The sequence below is a fragment of the Ammospiza caudacuta genome, chromosome 17 (assembly GCF_027887145.1).
Source record: "Ammospiza caudacuta isolate bAmmCau1 chromosome 17, bAmmCau1.pri, whole genome shotgun sequence".
Taxonomy (NCBI): Eukaryota; Metazoa; Chordata; class Aves; order Passeriformes; family Passerellidae; genus Ammospiza; species Ammospiza caudacuta.
The window spans coordinates 13,851,566-13,870,196 of NC_080609.1; the positions used below are offsets into that span (position 1 = coordinate 13,851,566).

Sequence of the window (18,631 nt, forward strand, 5' to 3'; positions counted from 1 at the left end):
TTTACTGGACCTTCTTGTTCCCTGCAGGGGCTCTGGGAGGAGGGAAGCACGGAGGGGGTGCCCAGCAGCCAACCTGCTCTGGGAAATTGCCCATTACTCTTGCTGTAAATCTCAGTATCTTCCTCGTCCCCTCAGCGAACGTTGATTTATGAGGATCTGGATGTGGACGGACAGTTTGTGATTGGGTGTAGTGCTCTCATGTAGAGAATTTACTCCACATCAACAGAAAATTATTTCTGAAACTCCTCTGGTCATTAGTTCCCGTTAGGCAGTGTGTTGTGGAGTGCCAGAGTGTGGGGAAAAGATCTGTGGCACCTTCCCTGTCCTCTCTCACACCGGAGCCAGGGGAATCCCTCTGGAAAATCCAGCTGTGCTGCCCAGGCAGGGCTCACATCTGTAACACAGGGAGTGTGTTCTCACCAGCCACATGGCCCAGAGTTCTGCCCATCTGCCACCCAGTGTGGCTGCAGTGCTACTTGGGGGTGCAGTGCTTGTTGTTCCTTTCCTTCAGCACTTTTTTTTCCATCTGTTTTTGTTATGCCTGATTGCGTTTGGCTTTGTGTCTGCTCGCTGTGTACGTACAGATTTTCTGTTCCCATCTTTTATATGACAGGAATTTAACTATGCATTGGGGACTGAAATCCCTGACAGTAAATACTGCCTCTTTGCCTTTTCTTCAATTTACACGGAAACTTGGGATATTTTTCTTGGTGAACATTTTTCTTTCTTTCCCCAGGAAATAAATACATAGGGACTATGTGCTTAATGGGCGGGAAAGCTGGGTCTCTTCTGTGGTCACAAGGGAGAAGAGATAAAATGTCCAAAGAATAATCACCAACATTTGATGTATAACCTAAGCTTATCCAGATGGGAAAGGAGATATCTCAATCACTGAAGATTGCCTGGTGTGTGCTGAGTGCCAATTTCTATTGTCCATAAGCAACAAATGGATAGAGGGAGAATTAAAAGTCCCCTGCTTATCTTCCTCTGGTTATTTATTGTCTGGAACAGGCTGCACCCACAGCTATTGAAAAAAAAGGGTGCTTGTGATGGTCCTTCTGTCTGCAACTCCTTCGTGCCTCTGACTGAGCATCAAACAAAGGGAACAGTCAGCCCCCACCTTTCTGCTCACCCTCTGTTAATTCAGGCAACAGAGCCCTTAAACTTTGTCAAAATCTTCCTACAGATTACAGTCCTGTCTGTGCTACATCAGCTCTGGTCTGGCAAATGATTCTTAAGCCTATTCAAAGAGCATCAAAACACCACAGTGTTTCCAAGAGATCAGTAAATTACTGAGTTAATTAATTCCCACTCAGATAATTGTTTAAAACCAGTTCCAGATGAGCATTCAGGAGTTTTTCCCCTTCCCCTCTGCAGTGCAAAGTCAGAGGAGCATTTGTGGTGTAGCTGGAATTGCTGAAGCATCACCTCCCTTTATCACTGCCCCCTCACCTGAAACATAATTAGTGACTGTGTGAGCACACTGAGCCCATTCTCATGCAAAATCAGGTCAAGATGAATCCCTGTCTGTGATGGCAGCTCACAAGAGAGGACTGAGAACATCTCACACCTCTCACACTCTTGCAGAAATATTTGTCTCACCAGCTTTTGGCTCATGAGATGATTCATTCTTGCTGGTTAATACCATGAGGGATTTTGCTGCATCAATTCATATATGTTAATCAGCTTATCATGTCTTTTTATTTAAAAAAAAAATAAAAAAACCCTTCAAGCCCTCCAACTGGTCTGAATTCCTCATCTTAGATGATGGGAACAGGAACCCAGTAGGGAGTTTCTCTAGCCAGTTTGCCTTGTGCATGGTTCACTCAGTGGGATTCCTTTCTGTTAGTCCTTTTCACTCACTTCAATTTCACAGGCATTCAAGAGCTATGTGTATTTTTTTTTTCACCCTCTGAGTCAAATCACAAAGAAAGCGGCAATCAAGCAAACTTTTCAGACATGCTCTCCAAGGACTGGCACAGCAAGGTTCACATGGGTTCAAATGAGAATAAAGTGGGACTGGGCAGGAGGAGGACAAGCAGATTTGGAGGTAAAATTGAGCAAATCAGACAGTGGAAAGTTTCAAAAGTTCTTGGAAGGCAAGTGGTTATCAAAGAGATAAAAAGGAAAGTCTGGTTATGATAGAAGAATAATATGGAGGTCAGGGCAGGTGCAGCTTTGGACAATGCATTGGCTCCAAGATGGTTTTGAAAGAAAGGATAATGATTCACCCTGCTGAAGGATTTCTGCAAGGAACAAGCGGTGGGGAGTAGAGGTTTTTCAGTTCCTAGAAGATTCCCACAATGTTCCTGCCTGCTTGTTATTGGCAGATTTCTGAGTATTTCTAGACAGGCAGCACTGAAGGTTACTTCAGCATGCAAAGGGAGAAAGCCCTGCTAAGCACATAGAGATTTTAAATTAGATATTCCAGTAGATGTTATATTTCCCAGTGTTTCTTCCTGTTTGCTTTGTAGAGTTCACAGAATAAAAGTCCACCTTTCTGTCAGGTTATTTCCAGTTTTCCAGGCCATTTCATACCAAGCAAGGAAAAAAAAGACAGCTGAGACCTCATGTCCTAATGACAGGGAGATAATGCTCTGTGGGGTACCTGCATCAATTGTTTATCGGAAATAACAATATTTTTAAAATACTTGGGTATTTTAGCCAGTGTTTACTTCAAGAAGGGTTTTTTCCTGTTTATAGAAGGCAATCACAAGGAATGGCATAAGGAACAAGGATCCACCACTGCCCACATGGCCACGCATGAATTCTCTGGGTTCTTGGTGCCCCCCTGAGCTGTGGGTGATTGGAAATAACAATATTTTAAAAATACTTGGGTATTTTAGCCAGTGTTTACTTCAAGGAGGGTTTATAGAAGGCGATCACAAGGAATGGCATAAGGAACAAGGATCCACCACTGCCCACATGGCCACGCAGGAATTCTCTGGGTTCTTGGTGCCCCCCTGAGCTGTGGGTGATGTGTTTTGCAGGGTACCAGATCTCCTGGGAGGTGTATGGCAGGAACGAGTCGCGCCTGGCCCGTAGCCTGTCCAACAGCACCCTGGAGTACAAGATCACGGGGCTGTCCTCCCTCACCACCTACACCATCGAGGTGGCGGCCGTCACCGCGCAGGGCAGCGGCTGGGTCACCTCCTCCACCATCTCCTCTGGAGTGCCCCCAGGTTGGTCAAACTGCAGCAAACAAAACAAAACAAAACCTGCTGGTTCTTGGTGTTTCTGTGTTCCAAAGGTCACAGGTTACTTCAGTTCAGCGGTAATAAAAGTTATTTTATTTGTAAAGCACTGGAGTTCTCTGCCGCGTAATTTGGATTTAATTTCCGGGGCAGACTGAAATGTTAAAGGGAAGATATTTGCTGTTTGAAATTTCCAGGAAGTTGAGGATGTTTAATACAAATACCAAAAAAATGTGTGGGTATGACAATGGAATGGACAAAGTAATAAAGTGGATACAATACAGAATCTCTTGACATTTACAAAGTGACATCAAAATGAAGCCTGAATCAATTCAAAGTGTTGCTTTGGGGCAAAAAACAGAGTTTGGGTGATATTAAAAGGGAAAGGATTTTCCATGTGGAAGTAATATAGCTTATGTCAACTATGAGTGTCTCACTTGTGTAGCGAAACTAAAATCTTATTTACAAGAATTTGAAGTTTTGGCCTGAAAAAACATTTGGGAGGAGGCAGTTCTGTCCCACGTTGTCTGAGCTACCATTTGGGCACCTGTGCATTTACCCTTCTTGTATTTTCTTTTTAAAATTCTACACTCCACCCCATCCAGTGTAAAAGGCAAACTAAACAGCCAATTCATACCTCAAATAAGCAGTTTCAGTTAATATAGATGTTACACAAGTAGAATTTTCCAAAGTGGAGCAGTTATTGCTCATCACTGAGGGAATCCAATTTTTCCCTTCCCCAGTATTATTTAACTTTTCTGTGTGTCCCAAAGTATGTTTGCCCTTCTGTTCCCTAATCGTAGGTAATTATGACAAGCTGCAGACTGGATCAATACCATGATATCTGATGGCAGGGTGCCTGCCAGATAACAGCATTATCCCACTTGGGCAGGGTTAGTTGATCGATCGTGGTTCCCACAAATGTGAAGTAAGAACCAAGAAATACTGGGTATTTGTGCATATCTGAAATATATGCCAAAACCCTGCCCAGTTTTGGCCTTTTGCAGTTGCACAGAGTGCAGAATTTTCATAAAATTACAGAATGGTTTGGTTTGGAAGGTACCTGAAAGATAATTTAGTTCCAACCCCCTGCCATGGGCAGGGACACCTTCCACTATATAATTACTGATTATAATAGTTATTTCCATTTGTTATAAGTGCAGGTAACTATTGAGAATTTATTATAAACACTCTATATTTAATCTCTTTCCTGAACTTGCTTTTGTTGTTAATTCAGATGATATTAAAAATGTAAATGCCACCGTAATCTTCACTGATGGGAGGCAAAGATCTGATTAGGGCTTCAGATTTTTCCTCGTAGGACGTCACCCTCTTTATTTGCTACAGGAATTGAAAAAAAAATCACCTACTTTATCAAGCATTAGGAATGCCCTGAAAAACCTAGATATTATAGGTCAATATTAAATACACTACCCAAAACTTTGAGCTTTTTCCAGTTGTAATTGTATGCCCTCTAAGAAGGAAATAAACATTATTGTAATTTAATTCTGAGGAAACAGAAATTCAGTGGAATTAGGTGACTTGGCAGACATGGAGCTGGGAAGTGCCTTCCCCCAGGAACCACCAGGGTTTGTTCATTGGGAAGCTTCTCTAAAGCAGTACCTGTAATTCTGTAGATGTTCTCTTTCTTTTCTCATTTGATCTGTGACAATGTGGTGCATGCTCAGAGCAGAAATAGTAATGCTGTGGGTAAAACTCTGCCAAAAAGAAAAGAAAAATAACCATAACTGGTGCAAATGGAGCCCTTTTCCCTTGGAAACTGAATGTCAGCTTGTGCTACTGGCTGACAAAGAGTGTTTCTACCTCTCATTTATTTTTCTCTTTCTCCAGAACTTCCAGGTGCTCCAACCAACCTGGTGATTTCCAACATCAGCCCTCGCTCTGCCACGCTTCAATTCCGCCCGGGATACGATGGCAAAACCTCCATCTCCAAGTGGATAGTGGAGGGCCAGGTATGTCCCTGACAAAATTATCTTAATGAAGTTTCTGGGGGCTTAAAATGAGCCTAAATGATGAATTACCCTTGGGATTTCAGTTTTTGCTTAACTTTGGAGCAGAGCTCCTCTGTAAATGCTGGAGTTGCTGTCCAGGGGTTCTGGGAAGGTTGGGATGCAGGGGAGTTTGAGGGGCTCAGTTCAGAAATGTCTGTCAGCCAGAGAGAAAAGGGTCAGATGGATGCTGGGACTTCTGTTCAGAAGAACAACAGAAAAAAATTATGTATAACATATAAAATGTATATATGTATGTGAGAATGCTTGTCCTTTAAATAATTCACGTGGGGTTTTGTTTATGTTCAGAAGAGCACCAGGTACACCATAAACAGCACACACAGCAGAGCTTCAGTCCCATCTTTCTATTTCGAAAAGGATTTGAAACTTGTGCTCAGGTTCTGTGAGGTGTCTTTTCAAAAGTTTGGAATTATTATCTCATAGATTCAGAAGTATAGGAAGAACTGCACTGAACAGTAAAGATACCATTATTCATGAGATTGAGTGTATTTTTCTATCTTGTAATGGAATATATCAAGGTTTTCTATCCAGGCCTCTAGATATGAATAGGATGAATTCTCTTCTCCATCAGCTTTAAACAATATCCCTCTTTCTGCTGTCATTATGCCTTGGAGGAGTTATATATTCCTCATTTGTTCTCCTGACAGATGAGCTTTGCTTCTTCCTTTCCTCCCACAGGTCTTTATAAATACTGTAATCTGTTTTTAAGACCAAATGTTGGACTTCTTAAATCACCATCACCACTTAGACATGTTGATACAATCATTTCACTTGGTAATGAGATTGTTGTGAACAAGTTGGTACATTTTGTGCCATTTATATACACATTATGGCATATTACAGAATTAAACACCAAAATCCAATAATATGGTGGCTTAGCACATTCTGAGAAGCATTTTCCTGCTGGAGCACTGCATTTGATGTTGGTAGGAATTTGTTAATTCAGTGAGTTACAGAATGCTGCTGAAGTGAAGCAAATTTGAATGCTTTAAAACTGCAGTGATAATTGCCATGAAGTTCATCTGCATCCTTGAAGAGCCCTGGGTACAAACAGTGGTTTGAACAGTCCTTGCTGTGCAGGGAGAGTCTTTCTTGTTCACAAACCCTCACCAACATCTCATGAATCATTAGAAAAGTCCAGGGGTTTTTGGTTCTGACAGATCCAGGAATTATTTGTTCCTTTTGAAGAAGGAGCACAACCAAGTCCTTGAGGAATCTGGGCATTCCTTTTAACCACAGCAACCCTACAGGTTTCTGCTGCACCAACCTCACTGCTCAGCTTCAGCACAACAAGAAATGTTGCTCCTAGTGGATTTCAGGAAAAAAATAAAAACTCTTGCTCACCTGATTAATGAAAATCAGTTCAGGTATGCAGTGAAATTGGTGAGTCCTCAAGGATATAGGAAATCCTGTTTCCAGGATGACAACTGCATATAATCCTTTGTTCACAGCCCCTTTCTGCCAGCACTCCTCTCAAACTCTTTCTCTCTGAAAGTGCAATTTCACAGCACTTTCAGCCAATCTAAAGCAGAGCTCTGGTTGTCCTGCTCCTGTTCCCTCTCCCCATCCCACTTACCAAGACTTTTCCTCCTCCTGCCTTCTATGTGCACTGACAGAGGATAAGACATGGAGCTGCTGTGAGCTTTGATCCAGCCAAGAACAAATGATTTTCAGACAGATCAACTGTGCACAGGCTGTGTGTGATCAGAACATCATTGTGAGGGGAGGGGGTGTGAACATGACACTGGGAGCAGAGATAAGGGCAGGAATACCTCTGTCCCCACTTGAATCTAAACTGCCTTGGACCTGCCCACCTTTCAAAGAGCTTTTGCAAAATTGTTTTTGGGTGCCAGTGCCACCCCAGTGTCCATTTCTGCCTTTGGTGTGGTCTGTTCTCAGCTGGGATTTGTCCATGCTGGGGTGCAGGCTGGTGTTGCAACATCTGTATTTTAGCATGGACAATCATAATTGTTCCTTAGGACTATGCTGGATTGGAGAGCTGTGGCTGTACAATACTGGAATGGAGGGAGGGGTTTTGTCCTTCTGGATCTTTCATTCATTGACCCATGTACAGCTTTTAATAGCAGTGTTAAGTGTCTCATGCCTTGGCATTAAATTAAAAGCCACTTAAGGGGTGGTTTTGCACACTCTGGTTTTAAAGCTGATGGCATTGCCAAGGGACAGGATGACATTCAGCTATAAAACATAATCAGTGATTTGGGCTCTTCATCTGCATCCCTCCTCCTCTGTGAGCTGGACAACACCTTTGCTTTGGACATCCCTGATAATTCTGGCTCTTCTCTTCCATCTCTACTGGGAATTTACCTTTCACTCTCAATGTCTGAATCCTTACAGACAAAATTCAGCTGCTTTGTATTCACAATCACAACCAACCTGCCGCCAACGTGTTTTTCTTCTTTGTTCCTTTATTTGGCAGAAAGCTTCCTTGGTGAGGGCAGGTCTAGAAAATGTTCCAAGTGCTCCAGTTTGGCTGAGAGCCATTTTTGAAGTCTGATACTTCATGAACAATTTGGATGAGAAACACAGCTGGGAATTCCAGCTGACGTGAAATTTTTGTGCATCTGGCCTTGGTTTCTGCTTTTTGTTCCTGGGTGTAAATTCATGGGAGCCACTGTGGAACTTATTCTCAATTATGTCAATGAGCATGAGAGGAGATCAAGTCTTTAAGAGTTTAGTGTTGGTAGATACTGAAATATCAAGCATTAAAAATCCCATTTCTGTGTTTCTAGTGAAGGTACATCCTGTACTTTTGAAGGGATTTTTTAAAAATCACTAGATTGTTTCTTTTCCATCATTTTATTGAGACTCAGGACTGGAAGAAGCTGGATTTCCAAACAGATAAATATAAAAATGTACCAATGCTGTTTAAAAAATACTTCTAACATTTTTTTAATATTACACAGAGTAGAAATTAAAGGGATGAGGCTCAAATGCAGTGTAAAGGTTCTACTGACACTTGTTCAGAGGGACCAGCAGTCTCACTGCCTTGTGGCATTGACACTCACAGGTAACTTGTTGCTCTACAAAGAATTTCAATAAATCCTTCCAGCCATCTTGTCCTTTCAGATGCAGTCAGAGCATATATTGCTGACCTTTTTTTTTTTTGCAATTTTCAGCCAAGAATGACTACAAATCCCTGCTGGTGTTCATGTAGTTTCATGTTTGTGCTCTCTGGCAGTTGCAGCCCAGTTTTTTCTTTTGTTGGATTTTTTCCTGGGGTTGTTTTTTTTTTCCAGGAAAAATGTGTATAAATTGATCATGGAATGGTTTGGGTTGGAAGGGACCTTGAGGATCATCCATTTTCAACCCACCCTGGCTGTGCCTTGGTGGGTGCTCAGTCCACACCATCGAGCTGATTACAGAATCTGGGGTAGCTTCTGCCCAGTCATGTGTGTTTTTCTGGTGATTAACATTATTTGCAGGTAGCACAAGACCTGCAGAATGGCTGAAAGCTGTTTCTGAAGAGGCATCACATTTCCTGGAGCCATGAGTGTATGGGCTATTATAGAGAGTTTTTGCTTAAAGCCTTTCTGCTGTTTTTAGAAAGGTTTTTGTATGAATGTCATGGTGAGCAGGAGCAGAGTTTCAAAGTGGTAAAACCTTTAAAGTATTATCTCTGTGTTGCCTTCTAAAGCTGTGAGTTGGGAAAGAAGTTGCAACTTTAGCCTGGAATTTGTGTGGTTTTGTGGGTGAAGCCAGTGACCCAGATAGGATTCATCCTTTGCACCAGGTGATTCTCTGGGTGTCGTTTTCACTTCAGAGCTGGTAAATAAAGTGTCTGAACCTCTGACAGTTTTATGCCCTTGACAATCTCTAAATCAAAAATGGCTGAATCGATGTAAGGATTTAGTAAGAAAAAAAATTGCACCAGGGCTGACATCCCCTGAACCGAATTTCTCCCAGAGCGATTTCAAATGTGTGAGTTATGGAGCTCTAAAACGAAAACTCTGGCACATCCTGAACTATAGCAGGACAAGGGCTACCTCTGTAATGTACAAGAACATTGTGTTTGCCTTTCTTGCAGTTAGTACTTCATAACTGGAGTTTTGGAGGAGTTTCTGTCTTATATATATGATTTTTTCATGCCAAATTTGAATGTTTTGGGTTTTCTTTTTAAAGTCAGAATTCTGCAACTTTTCTCATGCAGTGCATTCCATCAGAATATGTTGAGTCATTTTATAAAATATGTAACGTTTTCCTTTTAGGAAGTGGAGAAACTAATCCATGGGGAAGCAAAAGGCTCTGACATCACTCCCAATATTGTTTTACACTGTCTCATTTCTGCAATAATGAAGGAATATGGCCTTTTATTGGATGCATTGCCTTGGGAGCAGCTGAGGGATGGCAATGAATATGTGCTGAGCAGTGATGGCTGATGGTTATTGAGCATTCTGTGAAGTGTCTCAGGGGACAGAGGTGTGTTTATTGTGGCAGAGCTGGGGTCCCTGGGGGCTGTGGCCCCGTGGCACAGGGAAGGTGCACAATGTGTTCCTCGAGGAGTTTTTCTGCTGATGGTAACAGAAAAGCAGCTGGTGCCTCATCTGCCTCCCAAAACAAAGCACCCACGAGCGTGTGTGATCTGTCAACAAACACCATCCTGCTCTGAAGTGTGCATACACTGTTATCCAAAAAAACAGCTACAAGAAAGAAAAGCCTTTAACTTCACTTGATGTTCTGCAGAGCGGCTCAGAGTGGGCTCTCCTGCCCCTCAAAGGACTCTTTTATCCCAACCAGTGCCCGTGGTTCTCTGCCCCGTGGGAATCCCTTTGTACTCTGATTCTTGAAACTGATAAGTTTCCTCTGATCTGACATCAGAGTGTTTCAGCAAAAATAGTTTCCTTTTCCTTCCACAGCCTGAAACTTGGAATCTGCTATAGATTTTGGGGAAGTTAAAAATATAAAGTCCATCACTGAAGGTTTTCTTCTAAGGCTCACTTCTGAGAATACATATATGTATTAAATAAATAAATGAAACTTCTTCCAAGCAACACGGACCTAGTACAAGATCCTTAATATTTCCACCTTTGCAGCCCACCAGAAAATGTCTCACTGAGACAATGTCAGCCCTGCTGGGCCTTGTGGTTCTTAATGTGTATTAATGACCTGCCTGCTCTGCACAGCAATTGCAACCTGTGGGCCCTTTTTTTTCCTCCCTCATTATTTTGTTAGGTAAGAAATATTTTAAAAAGCTCTTACTGCTCTTATAATACAAAAAAGACAACTTAGTCACCACTGGAGATTATTTGCAGCCTCCAGAGCACTGTGGATTTTTGCTATACAATTACTGCAGCACTTGGAGGTGATGCCGTTACGTGCAAAATTTGCAAAAATAAGCATTTACTATAGACTTCCTACGGTATTAATAGACAATTCATTTAATAAAAAGTGTTCTCTGTTTGCTTGACTGAAATCAACACTCTAATTCATTCTTTGTTTGTGTAGGGCTATTTTTTTTTCTTTTAAATCTCTTTCTCAATTCTTTGTTCTGCAGGTTCAGTTTAGGGGTGTTATGTTTTACCATGCAGACCCATCTCAACTTGTTTCCCTTCAGATTCCTCATCCATGGGCTTCGCTACAATTTATGGAGCTTAGTTAGGACTGGGAATTTTAAAAGGTCCATAATTTTCACTATCATCTATTTTATATGTTGTTTAGTCTATGGCAGTGATCTTGATCCCCCAATAAGTCTGAAAGGCCCATCAAGACCTGTCCAGCCAGATCCTCCATGGGATCAGTATTCTGCTGGGAAGATCAGAGAGGCTTCTTTCCACAGTGCAATGCAGAACTTACTTCTCTGGCCTAATTTTCTTTGTGTCATTTCCTCATGCACAAACATAAATATGCAGCACATCAAGTCCTGGGTGAGCGAAGAACTAAAACATCTATAAATAAATCAGGCTGCTTCTTCTGAAGGGGGAAAAAAAAAAGAAAAGAGTGAATGAAACCTAATTTTCTATTTGAAGTACTCAGGGTATGTGAGCTACTTGGGGCTGTGGTGCCTGTCGAGTGTTTGACAGTGTCTGTGGCTGTAACTCACACACAGAACTTGCAAGGGATCTGTTTAAAAAAGATTAAAGGAAAATGGCTCTTTACACAGTGGGTTGTGAGCTTCTGGAATGTGTTGCCACAGCAGCCTGTGGGAGTAGGTAGTGTCAGTAGGTTAAAGAGGGATAAGGTGTCTTTGTGGATGTTAAATCTGTGAATAGACTCTGAAGGGAAGAGCTGCCCAGGTGCCCTCTGCACCCTTCAGCCCTAACTGTGGGTACCAGGGTGAGGGAATGGGGCTGCACCCACCCTTTGTGGGGTTGGAACACCGGAGGAACATGCTCAGTGCTGGGGGATTATTCCAGGGGCCTTGCCTGAGCTCCCCTGGGTTTCAGCACCTGCAGATCTCCAAAGTGAAGCCCAGCCATCCAGCCCTGCTCTTCTCCCCTTCTCCACACTCATCCCATGGCTCAGGCACAGCCCTGCCCACGTGTGCTGCATCTCCCAGGTCAGGCTCTGGCCTCTCTCATTCCCTGCTGGTTTCCTTTTAAGTCCTGATTCATCTTCATTTAATCTGCAGAAAGCTGCATAGAAAGCAATGCTCAATTCTCATCAGTGTTTAGTCCCTTCTAACTCTGCTGAGGGCCCATGTTGGGCAGCATGTTGTGATTAATTACTACAAAGGGTTGCTCATGGAAAAGTCTGGTCTAAGTGCAGAGCAGCAGATGAGGTTAAAACACTTTTGTTCCTTGACTTTGTTCTTGTTTCTCTGTCTTCATTTCCATGGCATTTTGCCTCCATTGAGACTTACTTAGTATGCATCAGTTCCTGCGAGTTATTATCAAGGCTATTTTTCATTCTCTTATATTACTACTTGATACTTTTGTATTGTGGCAGGAAGATTGAACATGGTATTATTGCTCTCATGGTGTTTTTTCTGGAATGGATCTTATCACAGGATCCAGTGAAGTCCCATCAGGTACAAGACTTGGCTAACTTGGCTGGGTTTTTCTCTTTACAAATAACTAGTCATATAAAAATTAGTATGAACTGAAAAATGTGTATAACAGCATTTGTGCTTTCACTGCTGTGATGACACACATTGTAAAAGAGGTAAAGAGGTTATATGTATTACATATATATATATATATATATATATATATAACCTACTTTGTATTCTTTCTAACCTCTCCCTTGTACAGGTTGGTGTGCTGGGTGATGAAGAAGAATGGGTGACTCTTCATGAGGTGGAGAATGAACCTGATGCTCAGATGCTGGAGGTACCAAACCTCACTCCCTACACTCATTACAGGTAAGAACAGCAGGTAATTCTCTGCAACGTGGGAAAAAAAAGAGTAAATAGCAACATGAAGCAGCTTTCCTATTCAGAAACATCTGGCTGAGTTTTATAATCTGAACAAAAGGGAAAAGCTTTTCTGTTTTCATAGGTTATACTTAAAATTACCAATCTGATATTGTTAATTGTAATTCACATAAAATTCAGTTGAGAAGGAAATTCAAGTGCTCAGTGAGATGCTTTTACAAGTAGCTGCTATCCTGTGACTTCCTTCCCTGAAGAGAGCACCAGTGGAACATCAGCCAGTGACAAATCAATCGTGGTTAAACTGGTGCAAATCTGTAATTACGTATTTGCATCAGCTTAAGCATCTCTTTATTGATTTAACTTAATTTGGTAACATCAGTTAGATGAAACCTTTGTTTATAGGAATTTACCAAGTTAAGCTTAATAGATATAAGCAATGCCTAAACTGATTGAGGTGACTCTGCATTGTGGGTGCACCCCAGTTAAACAAGATTGATTTTTAAATCAATCTAATCCAAGTGATGTTGTGGTATAGACAAGACTGGAGAATTTGAGGTACTCAGCCCTAATGAAAAATACTTTCATGATCCAGCTTGCTAATGTAGAGGCTGGTGGAAAGGAAATCCAGTGGCAAGTGTTAAATCAGTACTCTAGAAACTTGTCCATTTTGTGCTGGCTGAAGGGGCTATTAACTAACCCATGTGCTGTTGTAAGCCAGGAGTAGGTGCAACCAAGGAGAGCTCATGTAATTTACAACTGACTCAGTGCTGGCATGTAATTTTCCTCCCTTGGTCACAAACCTAGGAACATAGTGAATTTCTCACTAACTCTCCACTGAAGTGTTTTAAGCCTCATCTTCCAGAGCTAAACATTTTACTAAAAGGTCTTTGAAAATTTTTTTGAACTTAAGTAGAGATTTCTGGTGCAGAGGTTTAGGAAAATTATCTTCGGGTTAAGAGGATTTTGCTGTCGTCATAAAGACAGATCCTAAAGCTGAAAAGACAGGGGTGAGCAAGAAAGTGCAGGTTGTACCACAGTTCAACCTTCACTGTCCATGAAGAATAAGGAAAACTTGCACACCCAGACACATGCATGGAGAAACATTTTTGGGATAGCAAATAATGAGGAATATGAGATATCTGGGCTGATTGTTTTTTCCCAGTTGTTAAACTTTTTGGTTTATTTTATTCTTACATCTCCTCATTTTCCTCTTGTATTCATTAAATTCTAGAATGGTCCCACTTATGCTGGAATCTTTCACACATCCACTTCCCTTTGTCTTTTTTTTCATTTCAAGGCAGCTCCTTGAATTTTGCCTATTTTTTGTCTCTCCTGCATGCAAAGATAGGAACTTTTTTGGTTTTTCTTCAGTCTTGACCAATTTTATATAAATTTTTGAAACCTAGAAAGCTGTTGCCAAATGGATTTGTTGTCTCCTGAACAGTTCAGTCATTGCTCACTGAGGAAATGCGTGGTGAGAGCTGATTATCAGAGCATTTCTTTACAGGCCATTCTTCTTTCTTATATTTTGGGCCAGTGTTTGAGGGTGAAATCAGGACAGTATTTGTTTAATGTGTTTCCTTCAGTGCACTTTGGAGGGAGATCAGAGCAGGTAAATAAACACTGCTGTGTTCACTGGCTCATCCTTTTCCCAAGCTCAGTCATTAGGTCCAAAAATTAAGGGTTTAATATGAGCAGGTCACGTATTTATGTGCAAGTGCTGGGTGCTTCCAGTTGCTTGTGATGGGTGAGAGTATCTGAAATATACAGCACATCTTAATTATGTGGTGCTCCTTGTAAAAAAAAAGATTTCCCTAAATCTTTTGTGACCCAATAAGGATTTCTATTGTAGAAGAGATGGTTTCAAGCAGACAGGGTATTTTTTAAAGATGCATATCCATATTAAATAACTTAATCTTTCTTGTGCAGGAAGGCTGAAAATGCAGCACAGGGATAAATCAGCCTCTTTCAACACGTAATTGAGGGGAAATGTTATCACCAGTATATTTTTTATATTGACAGGGAATGAGACTATCTGAAGTTTGATATTTTAATACCTTTCTGAATGTATTGTATAAGCATCACCAGAGAAAATCACTTACTGCCAGCATAAGCTCATCAGGCTTGGTATAATTAACATAAATTTCTCACACAAATACCTAAGTTTCTAATAGACCCTAAGCTAATCTCATTTTCATTTTTTAAATACCTGAGAGGATCTGGAAGCAGTTACCATCAAGCATTCAGCAGTGAATACAAAGGGGGACCTGCATGCGGCGACCTTTGCGCAACGTTTCGAAGGCCGCTAATTCGTATTTTTCCACCCGTCCTCCCTCCCTGGAGAAGCAGGGGAGCATTCCCTGAGCACTGACAGTGACATCTCTGCTTTTCTCCCCTCTTGCTGCAGGTTCCGGATGCGGCAGGTGAACGTGGTGGGCCCCAGCCCCCTGAGCCAACCCTCGCGGGTGATCCAGACCCTGCAGGCGCCGCCGGACGTGGCCCCCGGCAGCGTCACCGTGCGCACGGCCAGCGAGACCAGCCTGTGGCTGCGATGGGTGGTGAGCAGCTCGAGGGATGTGGGGATGAGGGTGGGGATGGGGATGCTCCCCCAGGGCCAGGGCAACCCTCCCCAAAGCGCCTCCTCCTCTTCCTCATCGCGTTCAGCGCAGAGGAGCAACAGCCAAATTGTTTCCTTTTCCAGACTAGTCGAAAATCTGAGCCTTGCCTTAAGTGCCTTATTAATCAAATAAATTGCCTACTGCCACTGTTTCTGCCACTTCATCAGGGGAATGTGGCTGTGTGTAAAAGCTTGGCTTTGAGGAGCTCCAGGACCACAGTCTGGGTCAACACGTAGGGCAGGGACGGGGCGCTCGAGCCAATTTGCTGCTTTCCAGGGCTCGCTTGTTTGCTCTGTACAAAACGGTCCCCAGAAGGTGCACCCCAGCCATGGGCAGCATCCTGTGGTTCTCAGAGCTGTGGTGCAGCAGCAGCGAGGCTGGCACCCCTGTGGGAAGATTAGATTTAGCTGAATCGGTGTGGAATTATGCACTAAAATGCAGAGATAAATGATTAATTGCAAAGATGCGGCAATTGCTGACATCGCTGTGCCCCTTTACCCATCTCAGTTACCTGCAGAGTTGCCACGTTGGGATTTACTTGGCAATTAACCTGCTCCAAAATGGTTTTTCTTCACCCGTTAGGCAGAGTTTTCCACCGGGGTTACTGTGGTGTGAAGTTGATGAAGAACAGGTTTCCTTTTGCCCAAATGTTAGCTTTTCCATGCATAAACTCATTATGGCTGCAAATCAAAATCAGGCTGGGAACAAGAGGGTTTTTCTCCTGTTGGAAAGGAATAATTTCAGTTTCTCAACAGGACACTGCACTTAATGCTGAACCTTGCCAGACCTGAAGCTTGAAGGGTGTCACCTCACTAGCACAGAAGAGCCATTGCAGTCCCTTTGAGAGGCCCCACACAACTCTGTCATGGCTTTTCTGTGTGAATATCATGCCCATGTTGGTACTATATCCAGACCTACATATCTTCCATCAAAATTGACTCCAGGTTGTTTTAAGAGCCTTTAAAACATGAAGACTGTGCTGCCTGAAAGCCTGTTTTCCATGAGTCAAACTGCAGGGTTCAGGAGAAGCAAGAGCCACAGCTAAAAATGACCTGATAAATGCTTTTCATGCTTAATAACATCAATATTTGAAAGTGTTTAATGTCTTTTATTTCAAGACCTGCAGGTGAATCTGTTTTCCCCTGGGAGCTGGGGATTCCTCCCTTCCTGCAGAATGAGGGTCACGCTTCTAGCCCTGCATGCCTGCGGGGTAGAGTCTTCTAAGCTGTGAAATGTTAATGTGTATGCAGCTTTCCCAGTGAATCAGAACTGAATCTCAGCCATCCATGGCATCGTGTAGTTAGTTTTACAGCAGAAAAACTCCAAACTTCGTGAAGTAGGCTAATTATTTCATATTTTAATCTCTGAAATTGCTTGGGGAGTTAGAATACAAGAATGAATCTCTACTGATAAATGAGTAGGCAGAGAGTCAGTAAAAAAAAGGCAAAAAATGTACGATAAATGAATTTGTCACATGCTTCAGCAATTTATCATTCATTTCCATAATTAATTACAAAGCTCTGAAATATATTGTATTCATATCATCTCTGTTGATACACCCACAGCAAAGGGCTTGGTTTTGTGAGCAGACCTACTCGGCTCAAAATTAAGGTAAAAAATCAAAAGAAAAGTTCCAAGCAGTGCGGAAATGTAGAGATCATGAAGCATAAACCAGAAAATCAACCTCTTGATCGTTTTTGCCTTGCTATGGCCTGCACATGCGTTTAGGAACAGCACCTTGTGGCAAGCTGAACTATAGTGAAGAACAATAATCGTGGTCTTTGTTTCTCATCTATGTCCCTTAACCTAGAGACAAAAACATGGACAATTGTGAGATTTTTCATGGTGACACTCATTAGGAAAGTGCTAATGCAGCTGTTTTATCACCGTTAGGTCCTGGGGTTTTTTGTTGTCTATTATTTTACTGATCCCCCTTGTGCCCCTCCTGAGGAGCAGCTGGGGTCGGTTCCCAGCTCTGGCCGTGTGCCTGACGGGGCTGTTGTGTTTCCCGTCCCTGGGCAGCCGCTCCCCGACACGCAGTACAACGGGAACCCCGAGTCGGTGGGGTACAGGATCCGGGCGTGGCGCGTGGACCTGCCCTCCCCAGCCGTGCTGAAGGTGCTGCCTGACCGCCTGGCGCGGGAGTGCACGCTGGAGGAGCTGCAGGAGTGGACCGAGTACGAGCTGCAGGTGCAGGCCTTCAACGCCATCGGCGCTGGGCCCTGGAGCGAGGCCGTCAGAGGCCGCACGCGGGAGTCGGGTGAGTCCAAGCACAGGAAATTCACCGCTTTCTGCACTTCAGATTTTAATTTTTTAGTTTGGTGTTTCGATGTTGGGTGGGGTTTTCTGCTTGCTGGGCCATGAAATCTGAAATTAAATTTAGAAAAAACTGTCTTGAGATGCACTGCAGGCAACAAGACATACAGATATTTGAAGGGTTATTTCTTTTTTTTTTATTCCTACCTTGCTTTTATGCACAAACCTTCAGGTTTTTTATTTAAAGCAAACAGAACAACCTCTCCCTATTTCTGCCTCAGTGTGGACAGCACAAGGAGAAGCTTATGTATAGACTTTTCTGTCTGAGATTCTCTCTCATGCCTCCTCTTCCTCCCCAGTACCCTGTTTTCCCTAATCCTCCCCTTTTCCCCAGCTGCTTCTAGCCTGAGGCACATTTTCTCACAGCTGTGGTTACCTGAAATTTCATTTCAAGCACCAAATAATTCTAAAAGGGCACAAGTCACGTTAGAGAGCTGATTACCCAGAGAGAAATAAAATAATTACCTGAGGTTCTGATGGCATGTTTTCAAACCTGCCTTACAAAATTATGTGTACAAGGCTGTGTAGACATAACCTGCTCACAGACCTGGAGCAGCAGGGCTGTATTGTTGAGCTGAATTGTCCAGGCAAGCACAGAGACTTCAAATATGAGAAGGAAGCTGTCACTCTCAGGCAACAGTAAATTACTGTTAGCTCAGGAGAACAGTGAAGGCAGATACTGAAAAGCTGCTCTCTAGCTGTTGACTTCCCCAAAACTTATTTCCAGACCTACCCTACAAGCACATGGAAAAGTTATGTTGCAAGTTAGCAACGAAATGGATGACGTGCAGTTGAAAAGTTTAACAATAAATCTATTTATGACACTTCTTTGTGCAAGGTTCAATGCTGATTTTTTCCCCTGGTTGTTTTTGCAATTTTTCTTCGTTAAAGAAGTTTTGGAATTTAATCCTGTGCATGCCTGATGTGTGCATGTCTGTGCCCTGTGTACCACGCAGTGTTCCCTTGGTGGGAAGCGAGACCAGGCACAGCAGGGTTTGGTCTGCTCGTTCAGATAACTCTGCTTTGAACTAGCCAGAGAGAGAGCTAAACAAAGTCATCCCCCTCCATTGAAGTGTTGCTCTTTGGGAAGGAGTAATTGCAAAGCGATTGCCAGAGGTATTTTAAAGAAGGCTTGTGCTGGAG

General features: G+C 42.6%; 1 protein-coding gene across 1 annotated transcript in view; it reads left to right on the forward strand.

The window, feature by feature from the left end:
• Positions 1 to 18,631, forward strand: part of SDK1 (sidekick cell adhesion molecule 1) — a 381,148-nt gene that overhangs the window by 286,209 nt on the left and 76,308 nt on the right. Inside the window, exons 21-25 of the mRNA XM_058815791.1 lie at positions 2,991 to 3,182; positions 5,046 to 5,167; positions 12,433 to 12,542; positions 14,962 to 15,112; positions 17,195 to 17,432. Coding sequence (XP_058671774.1) covers positions 2,991 to 3,182; positions 5,046 to 5,167; positions 12,433 to 12,542; positions 14,962 to 15,112; positions 17,195 to 17,432 — 813 coding nt within the window. The remainder of the gene's footprint in view (positions 1 to 2,990; positions 3,183 to 5,045; positions 5,168 to 12,432; positions 12,543 to 14,961; positions 15,113 to 17,194; positions 17,433 to 18,631) is intronic.